The following is a 25,510-nucleotide window of genomic DNA, read 5'->3' on the forward strand; positions in this document are numbered from 1 at the left end:
TGCACACTTCACAAACATGTCTGTGGACCACATGTCACTGAACTACCTGTTTGCAGCCTTGGACTGTGAGAATTATCCTTTGTGCCCAAGTCCTTTTCTCTGGTATCATCCATGCACACTAAGCTTCTCAGGTACCCAATGGGAAGAAAGTTTCAAGTGAATTATTCCCAAGAGGGGTAGAGGCCTGGTAAACTGAGAGTCACCCAGTTGGGAGGGACTCTAAAACATCAACTCTCCACTCCTTGCTTTTGGAGTCTTGGAACTCATGGCCTGGAGCATGATCCCTTCCCTTTTCCCACTTAGCCTTGCTGTCTTAGACCTTCATGGCTGGGTCTCTGCTTGGACATTTTCCCCAGGAAGTTTTGGGTTCATGAGAATGAAACACTGGAGCCCACTTGGACCTTTGATACCATCCCTACCTATGGTTAATACATTGATGTATGACGTTTGTTCTTGTGAATTTTGTTAGTGTGAATCAATCCCTAAGACTCAGGTCAGTTCTGGGAACACTGGAAAAAAGCATTTCTGGGCCTGTAGTGCTGAAGGTCATTGGCATAACATCCTGCAAAGTCCTGCCTGAGTTGCCATGTGGCCACTATTTTTTTTTGCGGTATGCGGGGCCTCTCACTGTTGTGGCCTCTCCCGTTGCAGAGCACAGGCTCCGGACGTGCAGGCTCAGTGGCCATGGCTCACGGGCCCAGCCACTCCGCAGCATGTGGGATCTTCCCGGACCGGGGCACGAACCCGTGTCCCCTGCATCGGCAGGCAGACTCTCAACCACTGTGCCACTAGGGAAGCCCTGGCCACCATTTTTGATGCTGTCGAACTCCAGAGGTGAAAATTATAGAAATGCATTAGTGAATTTGGTGAAGTAGCTTAGTTCACCAATATGGGTGGTTAGGGGAGGGGACTCTAAGTTCACAGGCTGGAGTGTTGCTGTGTCTGCCCTCTTGCCCACATGATGTCATGTAACTCTAACAGGACGTTTTGAATGGGGGTCAGAGGTCCAATGAGATGGACACTGCTGAGTGCCCCCCGAGGAGCTGGGCTTAAACTCAGCCACTTTGGCGAATCTGAGTAGAGTAATGGGTCATCTGTTTTTTCTACTCCCCTGTAAGTGGAAGGGGGAAAAAAATCATAGTTCTATAGAAGATAGAATAAAAAGGAGACCTTTGTATTTGAAGTGACAGTTTTCTGAACATTTGAAGAGAGACTTCTGCATGGTTCTCATCCTGGGAAAACCAGTGCAAATGGTTTTGTTGGGGAGGGCATGGGAAGAGCAGATGGCTGTCTCTCCAGTGTGGACCGTGTCAGCAGAAGCAAGTCCAACAGCAGTAGCAGCTCTCTGCGTATGAGCCAGACCACTGGGCAAAGCACCTTTCATACAGCAGCCATTTGAATGCTTAAGACAACATCTTATGTAGGTAGTGTTACCGAGAGATCGGCCTCTCTGTACATGGGCGCCAAATCAAATCTTGGAGACAGAGTTCTGGGTGAAGTAGAAAAGGATAGCTTTATTACTTTGCCAGGCAAAGGGAGACACACCTGGCTTCTGCCTTGAAAAACTGTGTGTCCCAACCCGGGAGGATTTGATGAGGATTTTATAACAGTGGTTCAAAGGTGGGGTCTCTGACAAGATTAGGGTTGAGCAGGGCCTGCACGCCCTTAGTCTCAGCTCAGGTGGTCACCTAATCTTGATGAGCTTCCCTCTAATCTGGCCTCAGGTGGTTTCAGGGCTGCTTCTCCCTTGATTAACAACTGTTGGAATCTGCCCTTTGGAACTCAGGGAAGGTCATAGAGGCTGGAGCCTTGCCCACAAGAAACAGGGGACAAAAGAGCCTCTGTGCTTGGGAGTCCCACAGGGCCTCACTTGGTTTCAGTAGTGTTCTTGTACAGATAAGGACTTATTCCTTAAGTTCTCACAATTTGTAAATGGTGGAGCTGGGTTTTAACTCGAGTTCTCTGATTCTGAAGTCTGTCTCTTGCTGGACACAGAGGTGTCCATATGTGCCCCCCTCTCATGGAAATCATGGCTCTGCCCCTGCTATGAATTGTACTCCAGGCCAACTCAGGCCCTTGTGGGAGCAGAACAAGATCTTGTTCTGTGCAGAAGCAGGAGAATGCCCACCCTTCTCACTGTCACCCTGTGTCCCTTGGGGATCTAAACCACTTGCATGTGTTCCACCTGAAGATAGGGCCTTGGCTGCTGTCAGCGCTCTTCTTCCCCTGGGGCTCAGGGTGGGACTAGAGACAGATATCTTGCTGTCTTCTCCATTTCCCCATCTCTCCCCTGACCTCCACGATGCAGCAGGGACTGGGGGTTGGTCTGTTTATTGAAAATGCCAGTTAAAATGGTATCATAAAGAATGACACAAGTGGATATAAACATTTTATTTTAAAACATATAAATATGTGTTCTTTTACAACTCTTTAGATGTAAAAAGCTCTTTGAGTAGAGGACACAAATTGGAGTTCTATGAAGTCTTGCTTTAGTAATCAGAACCTGAATGCACATCTATGGTTTCTGTTTGATATCTAAAAGCCAGATATGTGAAATGCTGGATATTTAAAGATATTTTTCCTAATCTCCTAGCATCATTTTGCCCACACCTTTTTTTTTTTTTTTTTTGCAACTCGCCCTTATGGAGTCTTTCCAAAGCAGTTAACCTAGTTTTCCTACCAGTAATAACTCCGTGTTTCACACTTATTTCATCAGCTCACGTAGTTTTAAATTCAATTATGTAATTAGAGTAACAGATACAGTTGCCACACAAGGGTTTGGAACTAAGGCGACTGCTTCTTGGTGACATCCCACTCAGTTGTGGGAACAGCTGTGTACCCCTGAGCTGTGAGTGTCCTGTGCCCTAAGTGACACAGGAGGGGAGCCCTGAGTCTAGTGAATCCTTCGAGCTGCAGGCCGATTACCAGCGTCTCCTGTGTGAACTGCATCCCTCTCATCATTCAGCCCCAAGAGAGGCCTCATGCAAACCCGTTCATGAGAAGTGAAGTGACTGATCTAGGGCTTGGCCTGGTTGGTTCGACAAGCTTAGACCGGCCAGCACAATAAAAGTAGGCCAGACGAGCAACCTTTGCAAACATTAAAAAAGCAAAACATTTTTTTCCCCCTGAGGCTGAACAGGGCCATCCTGCCTGTTTTCATGTGTAAACCGGTTGATTTACTTCCCTGAGTCAGGATTGTGGGGAAACATGGCTTCTATTTCTTTAGCTACAAGAACTGCCTTTCTGGAGGCTGGTCTAAGCCAGAAGTGAAATTTTAACTTTTGTTTTGGTGCCACCAAGTGGTTAGTTTTGAGATAACACTTTTGAGGAGAAGAGGACAAACATATAATGATTTAAAAAAAAATCTGGGGTGCACAAGCAGAGCACAGAGGATTTTTAGGACAATGAAACTACTCTGAATGATACTCTGATAGTGGATACATGTCACTATTCATTCTTCCAAACCCACAGAATGTACAATACCAGGAATGAACCCTAACATAACTATGAACTTTAGGTGATATGATGTGTCCATGTAGGTTCATTGATTATAACGAATGTAGCCCTGTGGTGAGGGGTATTGATCATGGGGGAGGTGATGCATATGTGGAGGCAAGAGGTGTATGGGAGAGCTCTGTCTTCTCAGTTTGTTATGAACTTAAAACTGCTTAAAAAAATAAAGCCTAGGGGCTTCCCTGGTGGCACAGTGGTTAAGAATCCGCCTGCTAATGCAGGGGACACGGGTTCGAGCCCTGGTCTGGGGAAATCCCATGTGCCATGGAGCAACTAAGCCCGTGCACCACAACTACTGAGCCTGTGCTCTAGAGCCCATGCGCCACAACTACTGAAGCCTGCGTGCCTAGAGCCCGTGCTCCACAACAAGAAAAGCCACCATGATGAGAAGCATGCACACCGCAACTAGAGAAAGCCCGTGTGCAGCAACGAAGACCCAAGGCAGCCAAAAATAAATTAATTAACGAATTAAAAATATAAATGAATTAAAAAATTTTAAAAAAGCCAAGTAAAAAACCTTCTGTTCTACATTTCATTTTCCCTTTTAGCTACTGGTGTTGCAGCTAAGAGCCAGGTAAGCAGAGACATCATCTAGGGCGGCTGGCTCACTTCTCAAGCCTGGATGACGATTCCTCCGTGAATTTCCCACGTTCCAGAGTCTGGGTCCTTAGCTTTGTACATCCCAGGAACCTTTAATTTCTTCAGTGTATCCAGAACTTGTGCAGTTTTCCAGGGTTATATCTTGCTTACCAAACTTACAAAAGACTTGTTGTTAAGTCAGAATGCCAGTGTATTACTTTACAGTTAGAAATGTATATGTAGTTGTAAACCAAACACATGTGTTAGCTGAGTGCTTCATTTGCCACCCTGTAGGAAATTTATAAGGGAAGACAAATTATACAGAGCAGGTTGCTTGGTGAAATCGCGGTGGGTAGAGGTTGTGATAGGGGGAGTGCGGGTGTAAGGTTGTTTATCTTGGAGGTTAGCATCATTAAGGTGAGGCTGTCTTGACCACTGTAGGTCTGTACATGACTCCAGACTGGCTAGTATAGAATCCTGGACAGTGATGGTGACAGACTGACCTCATCTTTTTCGTTGGGCATTCTTTTGGAGCCCCTGTGCTGAGTGAGCATCTCCTGTTAATCTGTTCTTCCCTTGGACGGGACAGTGTGACTGGCAAGGAAAATGCTGCAGACTTGCTGACACAGCTCTGGTCTCCTGAGCATCTCTCTGGTCAATGTGGTCAGCATGAGCACTGTCAGCCACCATTTAGAGGTTTTGGCTTAGGGGAACTAAGCATGATTAGTTTAGATTGCGTGATTATTTTGAATAATTTCACTCTCAGAGGAAGACTTATGTGTTTTATGTTTTGATGGCTCTGTCCTCAAATGCAGGTTAAAATTTACATGTAAAATCCTTAGTCACCTTGGAATAGATCTCCAACAGTGAAACAGGACTTGCTGAAGATGGGAATTATCCTAGATTCTAAGGAAGGATGTGTTTGTGCAGGCCACTTGACGTCCATGTTTTGAGAGCTTTGTATGGACCTCACCACCTGCTTGTACACTGCGGCCTGCCCTGTGACTCTGCATTGGAGCTCAGTTATCTCCCAGGCTTGGTGCTGCATCTCCTCACCCCCGCCTCCATCCTTGCCCCAAACTGCTGCCAGAGTCCTCAGTCAAGAGGACTCGGGCTACCTGCAGAAGTTATAAATTGGTGGCCTATGATTAGAATCTGATCCATAAATTTTTTATTTTTGCCATGATGTTGTTTTTATTTTTAATTTATTATTAATTTATTTTTGGCTGTGTTTGGTCACCCTCGCTGTGCCCAGGCTTTCTCTAGTTGCGGCGAGCAGGGGCTACTCTTCGTTGCGGCACGCAGTCTTCTCATTGTGGTGGCTTCTCTTGTTGCGGAGCACATTATGTCGTTTTTAAAAGTTTGATTTAGTTGCCAAAAGTTAAAAATCAGGAGGTTGGCACAAAACTGAATGTTCATCTTCTTTGCAAACCAATAGAAGATCTGGCTGTGCAGGGCCTACCTTCTCACAGAGCAGTCAGTTACTGGAGTGGCCTGGATAGGGTACGTCCTGGGAGTTATCCTCGGTTCCCACCCTACCCTTCCACTCATTTATATTACTGTCTGGGACTGGGGGTGACTCTTGGTATGCTGGAAAATCAAAACCAAACCAAAACACACACGTAGAAAACCAACATAGGGAATGGGAGCGGCTTCTCGTGGACTCTTGCTCTCTGTTCTTGTCTGCCTTGCGAGGGGAACTCCTTCCTTGGAACCTGTTCCAAGCCTCTTGAGGTCCATTACCTCTGAATTTATCCCTTGTGCTTCCAAGAGGTGTGGTGGTGAAGTGTTGTTGAGACTTTGGGGTCACAAGGCCTGGATTTGAATACCAGCTCTGATCCTTACTGAGTTCAGTTTCCTTTTCTGTAAAAGACGGCTCTAACTTGCCTCATAGGTTGGCCCAAGAATTAAATGGGATTTTGTATTGAAAGCATCAGGCAGAAGGTAGGTCCTCCAATAATAGTGTCTCCATCTCTGTCTTCTATCAAGACATGACTCCTTCCCTTCTTTACGACCTTAATGAAGTCCAGCTACACACCTACCTCTGCTTTCCTGCCACATATACCTCTTTACTCTTACAATGAAACCAACTGTTTTATTTTTTATTCCTTATAACTTCCAGCCTTGCCAATCAGCACATTTCACGTATTCCCTTTTCTTGTTGTAGGCAGACCTCATAGAGACTCTCATATGAGAATAATGGATGACAGGTGAATTTATTTTGTTCTGGGAAATTTTATCAGAAGGCATAGCTTTTATTAAATCTCTTCAATAACTGTCCAAAAATTTGTGATGGAAACTCATTAGCTTTTATAGCAACTGGTTGGAATTCTTAATATATGTATGTTTCCCCATCCGTTGTATGTTTATAGACATGGAGCCCAGGTCAAAAGCTGGAAAGTCATCAACAGGAAAGATTGGTACTGGAAGGGAGACACTTCGCCTGAGATCAAAAGGTCCTGCCACTGTGGAAGAAGTGGTATGTTATGTTCATTTAATCCCTGTATGTCTTGGAAATGGATGGACATTCGTGTTTGTCAGAGCTCGAAATAAAGGCCCTCTTTCCCTCTGCTCACTCAGCAGCCAGAGGTATCCTTTAGAAACTCAAATGAGATGGAACAATCTGTTCAACACCCTCCAGTGGCTTCCCACATCACTCGGAGTAAAAGCTAGAGTCCTCAGAGTGTCCAACGCGATCTGACTCTGTGTCTCTCCTCTGCTCTCATTTCCACCCCTCTCCTCCTGGCTCTCTCTCCTTCAGCTCCTTGAGTCTCCTCTCTGTCCGCAAGCACTCCAGATACATCCCCTCCTCAGGACCTTTGTATGAGCTGTTACCTCTAGCTGGATGCGCTGCCCATTTACGGGCACTGCTCACTCCCTTGCCGCCTTAAGTTTCTGCCCACATCTCCCACCCTGTTTAACCTATGAGCAGCTGGTATGATAGCAGTTCCCACCACCCTGCCCCCTGCCCAATCTTCCTTGCCCTTCATTTTTTTTTTTTTTTTTTTTTTTTTTTTTTTTTTGCGGTACGCGGGCCTCTCACTGCCGTGGCCTCTCCCGTTGCGGAGCACAGGCTCCGGACGTGCAGGCTCAGCGGCCATGGCTCACCGGCCCAGCCGCTCCGCGGCATGTGGGATCTTCCCTGACCAGGGCACGAACCCGTGTCCCCTGCATCGGCAGGTGGACTCCCAACCACTGCGCCACCAGGGAAGCCCCGCCCTTCATTTTTTTTTAAGGCGCTGAACACAGTGGGACTCATATCCTTGTCTCCTTTCAGTCCCTTGTCTTGTTCTCACATGTCCTGTTCACAGCTGTATCCCCAGCACCTAGAACAGTACCTGACACTTCAGAGGAGCTCAGATCTTTGAATTTAATGAATTAGTGAGTGATTCACTTATGCTTGACTGGAGGAAGGGTTTTGCTGATTGACTGTGTCTATGTAAAGGTCAGTATTTGAGTGAAAAACAAGAGGAGAAGAGACACATGGAGGGAAGGAGGGTGGAAGAAGAGGGTGGCAGTGGTAAGGATTCAAAGTGACAAGTGGCAGGTCCGCTCACAGCAGGAAGACAGCGATGATGAAGCCCTCCTTTGGGGAGGTCAGGCAGACCTCTGAGGCTCCGGAGCTCCTTGGGGCGGGGGACTGGGTGCGGGGGAAGGCATGTCTGTGTACGCATACTGTCCTAGGGCTCCCAGCTGTTTGAAGAGCAAAAGAGTGAGACAGATGAATGGTTAGGAGACTGTTTTCATAGGATCCAGAGCTTTTGGGGGACTATGCCACGGTCAGTCATGGGTGTGGTTTGTCGGAGCAGACCCTCAAGAAACCACGAGGCCAAGGTTGTCCTCTTGAATGTTTGAGTCACCCAGGATGTTGTCTGTTTTGGGGAATCCAGAGGAAGACTCCGAGTCGAGTGCCTTGGTCCTGGGTGAATGAAAAGATTGATCTGGAGGCAAGTGACAATGGAGAGGCCTGGGAGAGCTGAAAGCATTTTGAAAGTGAGATATGACAAGATTTGTGAAAAAATCCAGGGCAGTGACATCTGGTTGTTCTGAGTCTTTACTTTTCCAATGCCCAGCACACTGCCATGCATATTGCTGAAGTCCAGTAAATGTTTATTGAACAAATGAACAAACCTCAGTGGAAGAAAGGAATCTGTAGGAGGATGGGAGGACAGTGGGAAGGAGCTAGGGGATGCCAACTGTGCTTTAAAGTGGAGGAGGAAAGGACTGACCTTCAAACTGCTTGCAAAGGAATTGGGGTCGGCAGGAAAAACTCCATGTCACTTCAGGAGGAGCGCCCTCTCCTAACAGTTAAAATGGGTAATACATATCTGTTTATTTATGAGCAGCTGCTATATAGAAGGTGCTGGAATGAAAAAGAATAACTGCATATCTGCCTGAGGAGGTGGGAAAGATTCCTTCCAAGACAAACATCTAAAACTCCCTTCCTATTTGCATAGCCTGCTTCATTAAATAGGGCAATTAAAATAGCTCATAATAAAAGGGAAAAAAAACTAGTTTGGTGCTAATATTAAATTTGATACAAATGACCTACCATTTAATTTCAAACACCAAAGGACTTACAGATTTGAAACAAATCAGCCCCTCATAATCTAGCACAATTTCTGAAAACTGAACTATACTCCACCTGCATACCTCACAATTTATTCACTATGTGTTTGTTGAGACAGGTACAGTCCAGGTGCTGGTGATACAAAGGTGGATAAAGACGTTGTTTTTCCTTTAAAGGGAGAGAGGCAGGAAAAGAAGCTATTACAAATCAGAAGGGCACGGTTAATGTCATAAAGGAGGGTCTGGCTAATCAGCTGCAGTCAGGAATTGGGAAAGGGAAATCAGGGAGAGTTCCCTCCAGAAATGGTTGAGTTGGTCAAAGATGGGGAGAAGAGTGTTCTAGGCATGAAATGGAAATGTCCACGGGACTGGAGTGTGCTGCAAGTACCTGGTGGGGGGTGATGAGGCTGGAGGTAGAGGCCTGGGTCAGGGCATGAGGGGCCTGTGGATAATGGAGGGTGGACTATTTAAAAATTGCAAGGGGAACGGCAAATCAGTTTTGTGTTTTAGAAAAACCCCTTGGTTCTGGGGGATGGGATATTGAGCAGGGTGGATTTGAGAGTGTGAAGATTTTTCTTTTTTTTAAAAAAATTTTTATTTTATTTTTGGCTTCATTGGGTCTTCATTGCTGTGCACGGGCTTTCTCTGGTTGCGGCGAGCAGGGGCTACTTTTCATTGTGGTGCACAGGCTTCTCACTGCGGTGGCTTCTCTTGCTGTGGAGCACAGGCTGTAGGTGCACGGGCTTCAGTAGTTGTGGCATGTGGGCTCAGTAGTTGTGTCTCGCGGGTTCTAGGGCTCAGGCTCAGTACTTGTGGCACAAGGGCTTAGTTGCTCTGCAACATGTGAGATCTTCCCGGACCAGGGCTTGAACCCGTGTCCCCTGCATTGGCAGGCGGATTCTTAACCACTGTGCCACCAGGGAAGCCCCGAGCATGAAGATTTCAGGCAGGGAGACCAATTAGGAGACTTCTGCAAATAAGGAAAGATGAGGGGAGTATTATTCAGCCATAAAAAAGAAGAAAATCCTGCCATTTGTAACAACATAGATGGACCTTGAGGGTATTAAGCTAAGTGAAATAAGTCAGACAGAGAAAGACAAATATTGGATGACCTCAGCTATATACTCCTCTCATCCCCCCACCAAAAAAAAAACCCACAAAAAACCCACCTCATACAGAAATGGAGCAGATTGGTTGTTGCCAAAGGCAGCAGGTTGGGGGTGGGTGGGTGAAATGGGTGAAGAGGGTCAAGGTACAAACTTCCACTTATAAACAAGTCCTGAGGACAGACTGCACAGCATGGTGACTATAGTTTATAATACTGTATTATATATTTGAAAATTGCTAAGAGACTAGATCTTAGGAAAAAAAATAACTATGTGTGGTTATGGATGTTAACTAGACTTATTGTGGTGATGATTTTACAGTATATACACGTATCAAATCTTTATGTTGTATACCTGAAACTAAGATAATGTTATTTGTCAATTATATCTCAATTAAAAAAAGTCAGGACTGAACACAGGCAATCAGAATGTGAATGGAAGAGGGAGTGATGAGATCAAGAGCTATTTAGAATAGTAAGATCTTGGTGGCCATTTTTTTAATGAGAAGTACTGATACTTGTTACAGTTACTTACAGTATGACTGGTTAGATGCAAAGGTAAACACTTAAGTTACTTTGCATAGCCTGTCACTTCACACAGACCATTCAAAATACATTGTAAAGAAGGCAAGAGTGATATATCATGTCTCTTGTCTCATTGTTTTAAAGGCTTGGTTAATATAAATAAAAGTACAAGAAAGTTATAATAATATCCTCAAGGAAAAAAAATTTTATTTGCAATAAAATGCATATTTTTTTAAAGATTTTTTAAAAAATCGTTATTAGAGTATAATTGCTTTACAATGGTGGGTTACTTTCTGCTTTATAACAAAGTAAAGCAGCTATACATATACATATTTCCCCATATCTCCTCCCTCTTGCGTCTCCCTCCCACCCTCCCTATCCCACCCCTGAAGATTTTTTTCTTGATGTGGACCATTTTTAAAGTCTTTATTGAATTTGTTACAATATTGCTTCTGTTTTACGTTTTGGTTTTTTGGCTGCGAGGCATGTGGGATCTTAGCTCATCGACCAGGGATTGAACCCTCACCCTCTGCACTGGAAGGCAAAGTCTTAACTGCTGGACCACCAGGGAATTCCCTAAAATGCGTATTTTCAATAAGTTTTGACAATACAAAGCAACCTATATTTATGACAGTATTTAAAGTGTTATGAAATTTTTGCAGTGTAATCTTGAATTCAACATTTGTACCCGTAGTTGAGTATTTAACATATTTGGGCAATTTTATTTCAGCTATGAAGCCATTTAAAACCAAGTATTGAAATAAGCTAAACAGAACCAGACTTCACCAAATATTAAACCAAGATTTTAAAAGAATAATAAAATATATCCAATCATGTTTTTCATAGAAACTTTTAGGAAGAACAAAAATATTTTGGTACCATTAATACATAAAACAGCAATTATTTAAAAATATTATTTTATCATCTCCTTATAAAATTTCTATTTTTATAACACACTCAATACATTAATGTGGTAACACATGTGTGTAATTGATAAAAATTGCATACAGTAGTCCCCTCTTATCCACAGTGGACACGTTCCAAAACCCCCAGTGGATGTCTGAAACTGTGGATAGTACTGAACCTTATATATACTATGTTTTTTCCTATACATACATACATATGATAAAGTTTAACTTATAAATTGGGCACAGTAAAAGATGATAATAACTAATAGTAAAATAGAACTATTATAAAATACACTATAATAAAAGTTGTGTGAACGTGATCTCTCCAAATGTCTTATTTTACTGTACTCGTCCTTCTTGTGATGATGTGAGATGATAAAATGCCAGTGTGATGGGATGGAGTGAGGTAAATGATGTAGGCATTGTGACATAGTGTTAGGCTACCACTGACCTTCTGACTCTAAGTCAGAAGGAGGATCATCTGCTTGGGAGATCCTGGATCATCTAGCCGTGATGATGATGAAGGTTGGATCTCAGGAGCAGGTGATGTCTGTGGTTGGGGATTCTGGGATGGAGCAGGTGGTGTGAGATTTTATCATACTACTCAGAATGGCACACAATGTAAAACTTGTGAACTGTTTATTTCTGGAATTTTCCATATAATATTTTTGGACCTCAATTGACTGAGGTAACTGAAACTGAGGAAAGCAAGACCACAGATAAGGGGGGACTTCTGTCCAATAAAATTAATAAAAAATAGATATTAGGGATATGTGTTCAGAGTGTTTTACTCTTGGGGTGAGCTGTTAATGCATGTGGCCTGCATGAAGACCAAAGCCCTATTCAAGGCATACAGGACTCCTTAAGATCTAGTCGTGTCTGGCGCTATGATTCCCATCACATGGGACTTCTTGCAGTCCTTTAACCCACTGTACGCTTTTATAAGACTCTGCAACCTCACATAGACTTTGTGTATATATTGCCTTCTACTTTCAGTGTCTGCTTCTGCTTATCTGACGCCAGTTCATTTTGAAAACACACTTCTTAAGTCACCTTTCTGAAGTCTTCCTGGACACTTAGAGATTTAAATTTACTTCTCCTGTGATGCCTCTTTGCCTTTGACATCCTTTAGAAATTGTCCTTATTATTGTTAAATAGCTATTAATTTTCACATCTGTCTCCCTTCTAGACTGCTAGCTGCTTGGAGACTGTTCTGGCTTTTCTTCTTTGAATCTATAATACTTAACACAAACACCAAAAATATTTACTATATTGATTTGTATTGAGTTGCAGTGCACATTCTAGATATATTTCCATTCAAGTTAGCTGAAGTACACAACCAAGAACTGGCTCCACATCAGGTTTCCCCCTATGTATGCCTCGACATTCAAGAGATTATACATAAAAATATGATTTTATTTCTCTTTTCTTTGATAAAGCCCTCTGAAACCAAAGCAGAGGCGATTGGAAAGGTTGATGATCTTCTTGAATTGTACATGGGAATTCGAGATATCGATTTAGGTAAGATTACACTATTCAAAAAAGTCTTATGTCTTAATTTGATGGAACTTAATGCTTATTTGTGTCTTGCTTGCATTTATTGTCACTTATATTTTTCAAGATAAACAGTATCTGTGTAGTGATGAAAAGCATAATGAAAATAAAGATAAATAAAAATGAAAAGAACACCTGGCCTTTACCCCTTATTAGTTGTGAGGCCTCAAAGCCAAGTCAACTTTCCTAAACTTCAGGGTTTTTTTTTTTTACAGGAAAATGTTCATTTTATCTATTTAAAAAAATTGAAGTATAGTTGATTTACAATACTGTGTTAGTTTCAGGTGTACAGCAAAGTGATTCAGTTATATATATATATATATTTTCAGATTCTTTTCCATTATAGGTTATTAAAAGATATTGAATATAGTTCCCTGTGCTATATAGTAGATCCTTGTTGTTTATCTATTTTATGTATAGTAGTGTGTATCTATTAATCCCAAACTCCTAATTTATCCCTCCCTCCCTTTTTCCCTTTGGTAACTGTAAGTTTGTTTTCTATGTCTGTGAGTCTGTTTCTGTTTTGTAAATTAGTTCATTTGTATTATGTTTTAGATTCTACATATAAGTGATATCATATTTTTCTTTATCTTACTTCCACCCATGTTGTTGCAAATGGCAATATTTCATTCTTTTTTTATGGCTGAGTAGTAATATATCTATATCTATCACATCTTCTTTATCCATTCATCTGCCAATGGACACTTACATTGCTTCCATGTCTTGGCTATTGTAAATAGTGCTGCTATAAACATTGGTGTGCATGTATCTTTTTGAATTAGAGTTTTCATCTTTTCCAGTATATGCCCAGTAATGGGATTGCAGGATCATATGATAGCTCTATATTTAGTTTTTTAAGGAACCTCCATACTGTTTTCCAAGTGGCTGCACCAATTTACATTCCCACCAACAATGTAGGAGGGTTCCTTTTTCTCCACACCCTCTCCAGCACTTATTATTTGTAGACTTGTTTTTTGGCTGTGCTGTGCAGCATGCGGAATCTTAGTTCCCTGACCAGGGATTGAAACCATGCCCCCTGCATTGGGGGCACAGAGTCTTAACCACTGGACTGCCAGGGAAGTCCCCTATTATTTGTAGACTTTTAAATCATGGCCATTATGACCGATGTGAGGTGATAACTCATTGTAATTTTGATTTGCATTTCTCTAATAATTAGTCATGTTGAGCATCTCTTCATGTGCCTGTTGACCATCTGTATGTCTTCTTTGGAGAAATGCCTATTTAGGTTTTCTGCTCATTTTTTGATTGGGTTGTTTGTTTTTTTGGTATTGAGTTGTATAGGCTGTTTTAAACTTCAGTTTTTAACCTATAAATAATATTTCCTACATAAGCAGTTTTATGGATTTAAAAATATATTGATGATAGATGTTGACTTACTGTGGTGATGATTTCATAATATATACATATATTAAGATATATATGAAAAAATTTTGTAAATGATACATATAAAAGTATTTAATACATCAGATTTAATGGACAAATTGTGTATTTATTACAATATTAAAGTTGTACCCCATTTAATAAGATTACTGAAACCCTGTGAACAATGAATCAAATATGAAGAAAGCAGACACACTTGGCATGTGACGAACAAGGGCATTTGAGCAGTTGAATTTCTGTGTATTTCTTTATTTTATTTTTAAAAAATTTTATTTATTTTATTTTTGGCTGCGATGGGTCTTCGTTGCTGCATGTGGGCTTTCTCTAGTTGCAGTGAGCAGGGCTACTCTTCGTTGCTTTGTGCAAGTGTCTCATTGCGGTGGCTTCTCTTGTGCGGAGCATGGGCTCTAGGCGTGTGGGCTTCAGTAGTTGTGGCTCACGGGCTCTAGAGCACAGGCTCAGTAGTTGTGGTGCATGGGCTTAGTTGCTCCACAGCATGTGGGATCTTCCCAGACCAGTGCTCGAACACATGTCCCCTGCATTAGCAGGCAGATTCTTAACCGCTGCACCACCAGGGAAGCCCTCTGTGTATTTCTTATGTCATCATTAGGATGTCAGTATCTTGATTTCTCAGTTAAGACTCTATCAATTGCAAATAACAAATGAAACAAAACAAAACTCAACAAATCTAATTCCAACTGGCTTAAGGGAATGTTAAGCCAGGGAAATGTTCTGGTTCTTCTAGCTGAAAATTCCAGAGGTAGATCTTGGCTTCAGAAATGGTTAGAACTGGAGTTCTCATGCTGCCATCAGGATGTGGTTTCTCTTCTCTCAATTCTGGCTTCATTTCAGATCCCCATGTTATCCCCTGGTAGCTTCAGGCCCTCCCTCATAGAGCCCAAATGACAGCCATGGCTCCACCCTCTACATCTTCTTGGTGGCAAGCACAGTGGGAGAGAGGGAGGGCCTTTTCCAAATCATTCAAACAAAATGCTCAGGATCGTCTCTGATTGTCTCAAGTGAACTAGTCACAGAGGCCAGGGAGGTGGTTAGGTCTGGGTCAAATGCTCTACCTATGCAACAGAGAGTGACTCTGAAATACAAGGGCTGAGATTGTGAAGGGCCTGGTCCCTCCAGTGTAGAAGCAAGATGATAAATGTTCCCTTAAGAAGGGCAGGTGGATGCTGGGTGGGGAAAGAGTGAATGAGCATGCTAGTGGTGGGGTGTGTGCCTGTGTGCATCTGTGTGTGTGGGCATGGGTGAATTTGTATCAGGTACTTAGTAAATTTTTTTTATTTTTTTATTTTTTTTTATTTTACAAATTTAATCAGTTATACATATACATATGTTCCCATATCCCCTCCCTTTTGCGTCTCCCTCCCACCCTCCCTATCCCACCCCTCCAGGCAGTCACAAAGAACCGAGCTGATCTCCCTGTGCTATGCGGCTGCTTCCCACTAGCTATCTACCTTACGTTTGGTAGTGTATATATGTCCATGCCGCTCTTTCACTTTGTCACAGCTTACCCTTCCCCCTCCCCATATCCTCAAGTCCATGCTCTAGTAGGTCTGTGTCTTTATTCCTGTCTTACTCCTAGGTTCTTGATGACATTTTTTTTCTTAAATTCCATATATATGTGTCAGCATACAGTATTTGTCTTTCTCTTTCTGACTTACTTCACTCTGTATGACAGACTCTAGGTCCATCCACCTCATTACAAATAGCTCAATTTCATTTCTTTTTATGGCTGAGTAATATTCCATTGTATATATGTGCCACATCTTCTTTACCCATTCATCCGATGATGGACACTTAGGTTGTTTCCATCTCCGGGCTATTGTAAATAGGGCTGCTATGAACATTTTGGTACATGTCTCTTTTTGAATTATGGTTTTCTCAGGGTATATGCCCAGTAGTGGGATTGCTGGGTCATATGGTAGTTCTATTTGTAGTTTTTTAAGGAACCTCCATACCGTTCTCCATAGTGGCTGTACCAATTCACATTCCCACCAGCAGTGCAAGAGTGTTCCCTTTTTTCCACACCCTCTCCAGCATTTATTGTTTCTAGATTTTTTGATGATGGCCATTCTAACTGGTGTGAGATGATATCTCATTGTAGTTTTGATTTGCATTTCTCTAATGAGTAAAGATGTTGAGCATCCTTTCATGTGTTTGTTGGCTGTCTGTATATCTTCTGTGGAGAAATGTCTATTTAGGTCTTCTGCCCATTTTTGGATTGGGTTGTTTGTTTTTTTGCTATTGAGCTGCATGAGCTGCTTATAAATTTTGGAGATTAATCCTTTGTCAGTTGCTTCATTTGCAAATATTTTCTCCCATTCTGAGGGTTGTCTTTTGGTCTTGTTTATGGTTTCCTTTGCTGTGCAAAAGCTTTGAAGTTTCATTAGGTCCCATGTGTTTATTTTTGTCTTTATTTCCATTTCTCTAGGAGGTGGGTCAAAAAGGATCTTGCTGTGATTTATGTCATAGAGTGTTCTGTCATAGAGTGAATTTGTATCAGGTACTTAGTAAATTTTTTAAAGTCAAAGACTGGGACTATTTTGTTTACTTGCTACCAGGGAAAGTATTTTACTTTACATTAGCTAGAAGTATTTAAAACTCATTCTTCCGTTTCTACTTCTACTCATTTTCCTTTTTCCTTACAGAGTTTATTCTTATTTTTTTCTAGCCTATCTGAACTTTAAAAATAAAATTTTTATGTTGGCTGTGCAGATGATGTCTGTAATTGAAAAAAGTGATACTCTTTTCTAGCTCCTTTAAGAGAAATATAAAATTTGCATATAATAGATCCTTGCTACACACGACACGAAGTTAAAGCTGAGATGATCCTATAGAAAGCAAGTGTTTTAAAATGTTTCTCCCAATCTGTTTGTATTTGGAAAAATAGAGATTTGCATAAATGATGTGGGCCTGTGACAGTTATGCAAATGAACTTGCAAATGAGAGTAAAAGGGATTTAGGGATGGTGGTGCTCTTAAACTCAGGTAGTATTTGTTAGGAAAGTAATATGAAATATCTCTATTCAATTGAGAAGTTTTAAAATTGTATACTGTATAAATATTATAAGATTCAGGAACTAGGGTATCAGTTGCTGGATCTTGAGCTTTAGGAGAATCATACTTTTCAAAGGTGAGAACTTAAAGCAGTGCTCAACTTTAGAACTTAATTTTGGGCATAGGTCTTATAGCTACTTAAGTATAAATTGGGCATAATTAAATAAATCATATTTAATAATAAATCTTTTGTTATTAAAATATACAAATATACAGGGAAGAGTGTTGGGCAATGGTACAAGTAATTATAAATGACTTAAGAAAGTTCTTTTTTTATAGATTTATTTATTTAATTAATTTTTTGGCTGCATTGGGTCTTCGTGCTGCTTGTGGGCTTTTTCTAGCTGTGGCGAGCAGGGGGCTACTCTTCGTTGCAGTGCACAGGCTTGTCATTGTGGTGGCTTCTCTCATTGCAGGGCACAGGCTCTAGGTGTGCAGGCTTCAGTAGTTGTGACACGTGGGCTTCAGTAGTTGTGGCTCGTGGGCTCTAGAGCGCAGGCTCAGTAGTTGTGGCACATGGGCTTAGTTGCTTCGCAGCATGTGGGGTCTTCCTGGACCAGGTCTCGAACCTATATGCCCTTCATTGGCAGGCAGATTCTTAACCACTGCGACACCAGGGAAGCCCAAGAAAGTTCTTTAAAGATCAATTTTCTTTCACTCTGACAAATTCAGAGCACTAAACATTCCTCACAAATTCCTTGTAAATTAACTAGTAATCCCTTTATAAAGTTAATTAATCAAATTCCTCCAATGGCATAAAAATCATTATTATTATACATGATTAGCAATGTGATTAGTCACCTAGGGAGGTAAAGTTTAAGGAAAGTAATTATTTTGAGAATGTGAACCATTGTTGAGTTAGGAATTTCTCTCATTATTCAGATCTGATTAGCATGAAATATGACTCACAAATATGACACTGATTCAACAGACAAATGAATATATTTACTTGTTTGTATTCCAAGCATTTCTTAGCTTTCAGAAATGTTGTCTTAATGCAAATTACATTGATATCATGTTATTTTCAAGTTAATATGTTTTTTCAGAAAACTTAAAAAGTAATATGGCAGTAAAATGACTAAAACCCAAAACACTATCCTCAAAAAAGGATTGGGATGTATTTACCATTTGAAAATGGAAAACAATTCAAATGGGTTTATGTAGAAGTAACCCTGAATGGGATAGTCTTTCATTTGGTTGTAAAGTTGTGAGCTATTTCACAACCAACTGAATGCCAGCCAACGTGGCTTGCCTTGGAATGTTACCCATGGGGGAAACTGGTTTCTGGAAGATTTTAAGTCCTGTAAGACTCTAGATGGGGTTGACCTAACTTAAAGGAAAGTTGTGTCATATAAGTTTCTTCATGAATATTTAAGGCCATTGTGTAAATTGTATATGGAACTACACTATTTTCTGATGATACCAACTTAGGAGTTTGGAGATCATCCCAGCAACTTCAGAATTTTAGGATTTCTAATTTCTAAAGAGATCCAAGTGGGGGGGGACCTTCAAGATGGCAGAGGAGTAACACTTGGAGATCACCTTCCTCCACCAAAATACATCAAAAATACATCTACGTGTGGAACAACTCCTACAGAACACTTACTGAATGCTGGCAGAAGACTTCAGACTTTCCAAAAGGCAAGAAACTCCCCACGTACCTGGGTAGGGCAAAAGAAAAGGAAGAAGAGAGGCAAAAGAATAAGGATGGGACCTGCAACTCTGGGAGGGAGCTGTGAAGGAGGAGAAGTTTCCACACACTAGGAAGACCCTTCACTGGTGGAGACCGGGGTGGGGGGCGTGGTGGGTGGGTTGGGGGGGAAGATTTGGAGCCACAGAGGAGAGCACAGCAACAGGGGTGAGGAGGGCAAAGCGGAGAGATTCCTGCACAGAGGATCAGTGCTGACCAACACTCACCAGCCTGAGAGGCTTGTCTGCTTACACACTGGGGCGGGTGGAGTCTGGAAGCTGAGGCTCGGGCTCTGGAGGTCAGATCCCAGGGAGAGGACTGGGGTTGGCTGTGTGAACACAGCCTTAAGGGGGCTAGTGTGCCATAGCTAGCGGGAAGGGACTCTGGGAAAAAGTCTGGACCTGCCTAAGAGGCAAGAGACCATTGTTTCAGGGTGTGTGAGGAGAAGGGGATTCTTTCCCTGTCTGCCCACAGAAGGCAGAGCACTGCCTAAACGAGCTCCAGAGACGGACGCGAGCTACGGCTATCAGCGTGGACCCCAGAGACGGGCATGAAACGCTAAGGCTGCTGCTGCAGCCACCAAGGAGCCTGTGTGCAAACACAGGTCACTATACACACCGCCTCGGGAGCCTGTGCAGCCTGCCACTGCCAGTGTCCCGTGATCCAGGGACAACTTCCCTGGGAGATCACACAGTGCGCCTCAGGCTGTTGCAACATCATGGTGGCCTCTGCCGCCACAGGCTCACCCTGCATTCCGTACCCCTCCCTCCCCCGAGCCTGAGTGAACCAGAGACCCCTAATCAGCCGCTTCTTCAACCCCTTCCTGTCTGGGTGGAAACAGAAGCCTGAGGGTGACCTACACGCAGAGGTGGGGCCAAAACCAAAGCATTAAATGCACCAACATTTGAATTATAGGGGTCCCAGAAGAAGAAGAGGAAAAGAAAGGGTCTGAGAAAATATTTGTAGAGATTATAGTTGAAAACTTCCCTAACATGGGAAAGGAAATAGTCAATCAAGTCCAGGAAGTGCAGAGAGTCCCATACAGGATAAATCCAAGGAGAAACATGCCAAGACACATATTAATCAGACTATCAAAAATTAAATACCAAGGAAAATATTAAAAGCAGCAAGGGAAAAGCAGCAAATAACACACAAGGGAGTCCCCATAAGGTTAACAGTTGATCTTTCAGCAGAAACTCTGCAAGCCAGAAGGAAGTAGCAAGACATATTTAAAGTGATGAGAGGGAAAAACCTACACCCAAGATTACTCTACCCAGCAAGGATCTCATTCAGATTCAACGGAGAAATTAAAACCTTTACAGACAAGCAAAAGCTAAGAGAATTCGGCACCAAGAAACCAGCTGTACAACAAAGGCTAAAGGGACTTATCTAGGCAGGAAACACAAGAAAAGGAAAAGACCTACAAAACAAACCCCAAAAATGAACAAAAGGATAATAGGAACATACATATTGATAATTACCTTAAATGTGAATTGATTAAATGCTCTAGCCAAAAGACATAGACTGGCTGAATGGATACAAAAACAAGACCCGGATATATGCTGTCTGTAAGAGATCCACTTCAGACCCAGGGACACATACAGACTGAAAGTGAAAAAGATATTCCATGCAAATGGAAATCCAAAGAAAGCTGGAGTAGCAATGATCATATCAGACAAAATAGACTTTAAAACAAAGACTTACAAGAGACAAAGAAGGACACTACATAATGATCAATGGATCAATCCAAGAAGAAGCTATAACAGTTGTAAATATTTACACACCCAACATAGGAGCACCTGAATACATAAGACGAATGCTGACAACCATAAAAGGGGAAATTGACAGTAACACAATCATAGTAGGGTACTTTAACACCCCACTTTCACCAATGGACAGATCATACAAAAGGAAAATAAATAAGGAAACACAAGCTTTAAATGACACATTAAAGAAGATGGACTTAATTGATATTTGTAGGACATTCCATCCAAAAACAACAGAATACACTTTCTTCTCAAGGACTCATGGAACATTCTGCAGGATAGATCATATCTTGGGTCACAAATCAAGCCTTGATAAATTTAAGAAAATTGAAATCGTATCAAGTATCTTTTCCAAACACAATGCTATGAGACTAGATATCAATTACAGGAAAAAACTGTAAAAACAAACACATGGAGGCTAACAGTACACTACTAAATAACCAAAAAGTCACTGAAGATATCAAAGAGGAAATAAAAAAATACTTGAAAAATTTACAATGAAAACACAATGACCCAAAACCTATGGGATGTAACAAAAGCAGTTCTAAAAGGGAAGTTTATAGCAATACAATCCTACCTCAAGAAATATCTCAAATAAACAACCTAACCTTACACCTAAAGCAATTAGAGAAAGAAGAACAAAAATACCCCAAAGTTAGCAGAAGGAAAGAACTCATAAAGATCAGATCAGAAATAAATGAAAAAGAAATGAAGGAAACAATAGCAAAGATCAATAAAACTAAAAGCTGGTTCTTTGAGAAGATAAACAAAATTGATAAAACATTAACCAGACTCATCAAGAAAAAAAGGCAGAAGACTCAAATCAACAGAATTAGAAATGAAAAAGGAGAAGTAACAACTGACACTGCTGAAATACAGAGAATCATGAGGGATTACTACAAGCAACTATGTGCCAATAAAATGGGCAACCTGGAAGAAATGAACAAATTCTTAGAAAAGCACAACCTTCTGAGACTGAACCAAGAAGAAATAGAAAACATAAACAGACCAGTCACAAGCACTGAAATTGAAGCTGTGATTAAAAATCTTCCAACATAGAAAAGGCCAGGACCAGATGGCTTCACAGCCGAATTCTTTCAAATATTTAGAGAAGAGCTAACACCTATCTTTCTCAAAGTCTTCCAAAATATAGCAGAGGGAGGAACGCTCCCAAAATCATTCTACGAGGCCACCATCACCCTGATACCAAAACCAGACAAAAATGTCACAAAGAAAGAAAACTAAAGGCCAATATCACTGATGAACATAGATGCAGAAATCCTCAACAAAATAGCAAACAGAATCCAACAGCACATTAAAAGGATCATACACCATGTTCAAGTGGGGTTTATCCCAGGAATGCAAGGATTCTTCAATATACCCAAATCAATCAATGTGATATACCATATTAAAAAACTGAAGGATAAAAATCCTATGATCATCTCAATAGATGCAGAAAAAGCTTTCAACAAAATTCAACACCTGTTTATGATAAAAACCCTCCAGAAAGTAGGCATAGAGGGAACTTAACTCAACATAATAAAGACCATATGTGAGAAACCCACAGCCAACATTGTTCTCAGTGGTGAAAACCTGAAACCATTTCCTCTAAAATCAGGATCAAGACAAGGTTGCCCACTCTCACCACTCTTATTCAACATAGTTTTGGAAGTTTTAGCCACAGCAGTCAGAAAAGAAAACGAAATAAAAGGAATCCAAATTGGAAAAGAATTAAAGCTGTCACTGTTTGAAGATGACATGATACTATACATAGAGAATCCCAAAGATGCTACCAGAAAACTACTAGAGGTAATCAGTGAATTTGGTAAAGTAGCAGGATACACAATTAATGCACAGAAATGTCATGCATCCCTATACATTAATGATGAAAAATCTGAAAGAGAAATTAAGAAAACACTCCCATTTACCATTGCAACAAAAAGAATAAAATACCTAGCAATAAACCTACCTAAGGAGACAAAAGACCTGTATGCAGAAAACTACAAGACACTGATGAAAGAAATTAAAGATGATACAAATAGATGGAGAGATATACCATGTTCTTGGATTGGAAGAATCAACATTGTGAAAATGACTGTACTACCCAAAGCAGTCTATGGACTCAATGCAATCCCTTTCAAACTACCAGTGGCATTTTTCATAGAACTAGAACAAAAAATTTCACAATTTGTATGGAAGCACAAAAGACCCCAAGTAGCCAAAGCAGTCTTGAGAAAGAAAAATGGAGCTGGAGGAATCAGGCTCCCTGACTTCAGACTATACTACAAAGCTACAGTAATCAAGACAGTATGGTACTTGCACAGAAACAGAAATATAGATCAATGGAAGAGGATAGAAAGCCCAGAGATAAACGCACGCACATATGGTCACCTTATTTTTGATAAAGGAGGCAAGAATATACAATTCGGAAAAGACAGGCTCTTAAGTGGTGCTGGGAAAACTGGACAGGTACATGTAAAAGAATGAGATTAGGACCCTCCATAACATCATACACAAAAATAAACTCAAAATGGGTTAAAGACCTAAATGTAAGGCCAAACACTATAAAACTCTTAGAGGAAAACGTAGGCAGAATGCTCTGTGATACAAGTCACAGCAAGATCCTTTTTGACCCACCTCCTAGAGAAATGGAAATAAAAACAAATAAACAAATGGGACCTAATGAAACTTAAAGGCTTTTGCACAGCAAAGGAAACCATAAGCAAGATGAAAAAACAACCCTCAGAATGGGAGAAAATACTTGCCAATGAAGCAACTGACAAAGGATTAATCTCCAAAATATACAAGCAGCTCATGTGGCTCAATATCAAAAACAAACAAACCAATCTGAAAATGGGCAGAAGACGTAAACAGACATTTCTCCAAAGAAGATATACAGATTGCCAACAAACACATGAAAGGATGATCAACATCACTAATCATTAGAGAAATGCAAATCAAAGGTACAATGAGGGGCTTCCCTGGTGGCGCAGTGGTTGAGAGTCCGCCTGCCGATACAGGGGACACAGGTTTGTGCCCCGGTCTGGGAAGATCCCACATGCCCTGGAGTGGCTGGGCCCGTGAGCCATGGCCGCTGGGCCTGCACGTCCGGAGCCTGTGCTCCACAACGGGCGAGGCTAGAACAATGAGAGGCCCGCGTACTGCAAAAAAAAAAGTACAATGAGGTATCACTTCACACCAGTCAGAATGGCCATCATGAAAAAATCTACAAACAATAACTGCTGGAGAGGGTGTGGAGAAAAGGGAACCCTTTTGCACTGTTGTTGAGAATGTAAATTGATACAGTCACTGTGGAGAACAGTATGGAGATTCCTTAAAAAACTAAAAATAGAGCTACCATATGACCCAGCAATCCCACTACTGGGCATATCCCCTGAGAAAATCATAATTCAAAAAGAGTCATGTACCACAGTGTTCATTGCAGCACTATTTAGAATAGGTGGTACTGGAAGCAACCTAAGTGTTCATCAACAGATGAATGGTTAAAGAAGATGTGGCACATATATACAATGGAATATTACTCGGCCATAAAAAGAAATGAAATTGAGTTATTTGTGGTGAGGTGCATGGACCTAGAGTCTGTCATACAGAGTGAAGTTAAGCCAGAAAGAGAAAATACCATATGCTAACGCATATATATGGACTCTAAAAAAAAAAGAAAAAGTTTCTGAAGAACCTAGGGGCAGGACAGTAATAAAGACGCAGACGTAGAGAATGGACCTGAGGGCATGGGGCGGGGGAAGCATAAGCTGGGACAAAGAGAGATAGTAGCATTTACATATACACTACCAAATGTAAAATTGATAGGTAGTGGGAAGCAGCTACATAGCACAGGGAGATCAGCTCGGTGCTCTGTGACCACCTAGAGGGGTGGGATAGGGAGAGTGGGAGGGAGACACAAGAGATACGGGGAGGGAGACACAAGGGATACGGGGATATATGTATACATATAGCTGATTCACTTTGTTATACAGCAGAAACTAACATAACATTGTAAACAATTATACTCCAATAAAGATGTTAAAAAAATTAATGTTATTGCTAATGAAGTTTGTCATTATAAAAGTAAAAATGAAAATCTTTAAAAAAAAAAAGAGATCCAGAAATATGTGGAAAGGAAATTTGAATGATAGTTTCTCAGTAATGTTTTCCTGTGAAATCATTTATAGGTCTTTTAAACGTATATGATAATGTTATTTAGAGGTTATTACATTTTTTCCTAGGGTGATTTCTTTTTTTCACTGAATTCAAAACAATGAACACTATGGAAAGTCATCCTTCTCAGATAAAGCCAATGAAATTTTGGAAATAGATTTTTCTTAAACATTCTGTATTGCCTGTATTTTTTTTTTTTTTTTTTGGTTCACGGGCGTCTCACCCTTGTGGCCTCTTCCATTGCGGAGCACAGGCTCCAGACACACAGGCTCAGCGGCCATGGCTCACGGGCCCAGCCGATCCGCAGCATGTGGGATCTTCCCGGACTGGGGCACGAACCCGTGTCCCCTGTATCGGCAGGCGGACTCTCAACCACTGCGCCACCAGGGAATCCCTGCCTGTGTTTTTTGATGTTTGACTAATGTGTGAGTTGCTTGAAATGGGTCGACATTTATGAAAAGTCTTAGGGAAAGTAGGTGTTAAAGAATTTACATAGAAAGAGTTACAGTTACAGATTTAATAGTTAAATTAACAGTGGTCGTCATTAAACTTTATCTAAACCCTGCTATGTGCCATTTTATAGATTTGAGAACAAACGGATTCAGAGATGTTTGGTAACTTGTCCAGTCAGCTAACAAGGACAGAGATTTAAT

The 25,510-nt window shown here is 41.3% G+C and overlaps 1 protein-coding gene across 2 annotated transcripts in view; it reads left to right on the forward strand.

The window, feature by feature from the left end:
• The window catches only part of GIPC2 (GIPC PDZ domain containing family member 2), an 86,356-nt gene that overhangs the window by 50,889 nt on the left and 9,957 nt on the right, over window positions 1–25,510 (forward strand). Inside the window, exons 4-5 of one of the 2 annotated variants that reach the window (XM_060084715.1) lie at window positions 6,465–6,571; window positions 12,639–12,720. In XM_060084715.1, the coding sequence (XP_059940698.1) occupies window positions 6,465–6,571; window positions 12,639–12,720 (189 nt within the window). The remainder of the gene's footprint in view (window positions 1–6,464; window positions 6,572–12,638; window positions 12,721–25,510) is intronic. The other variant, XM_060084707.1, reaches the window with a different exon arrangement.

The sequence above is a fragment of the Mesoplodon densirostris genome, chromosome 2 (assembly GCF_025265405.1).
Source record: "Mesoplodon densirostris isolate mMesDen1 chromosome 2, mMesDen1 primary haplotype, whole genome shotgun sequence".
In the NCBI taxonomy this organism is placed as follows: domain Eukaryota; kingdom Metazoa; phylum Chordata; class Mammalia; order Artiodactyla; family Ziphiidae; genus Mesoplodon; species Mesoplodon densirostris.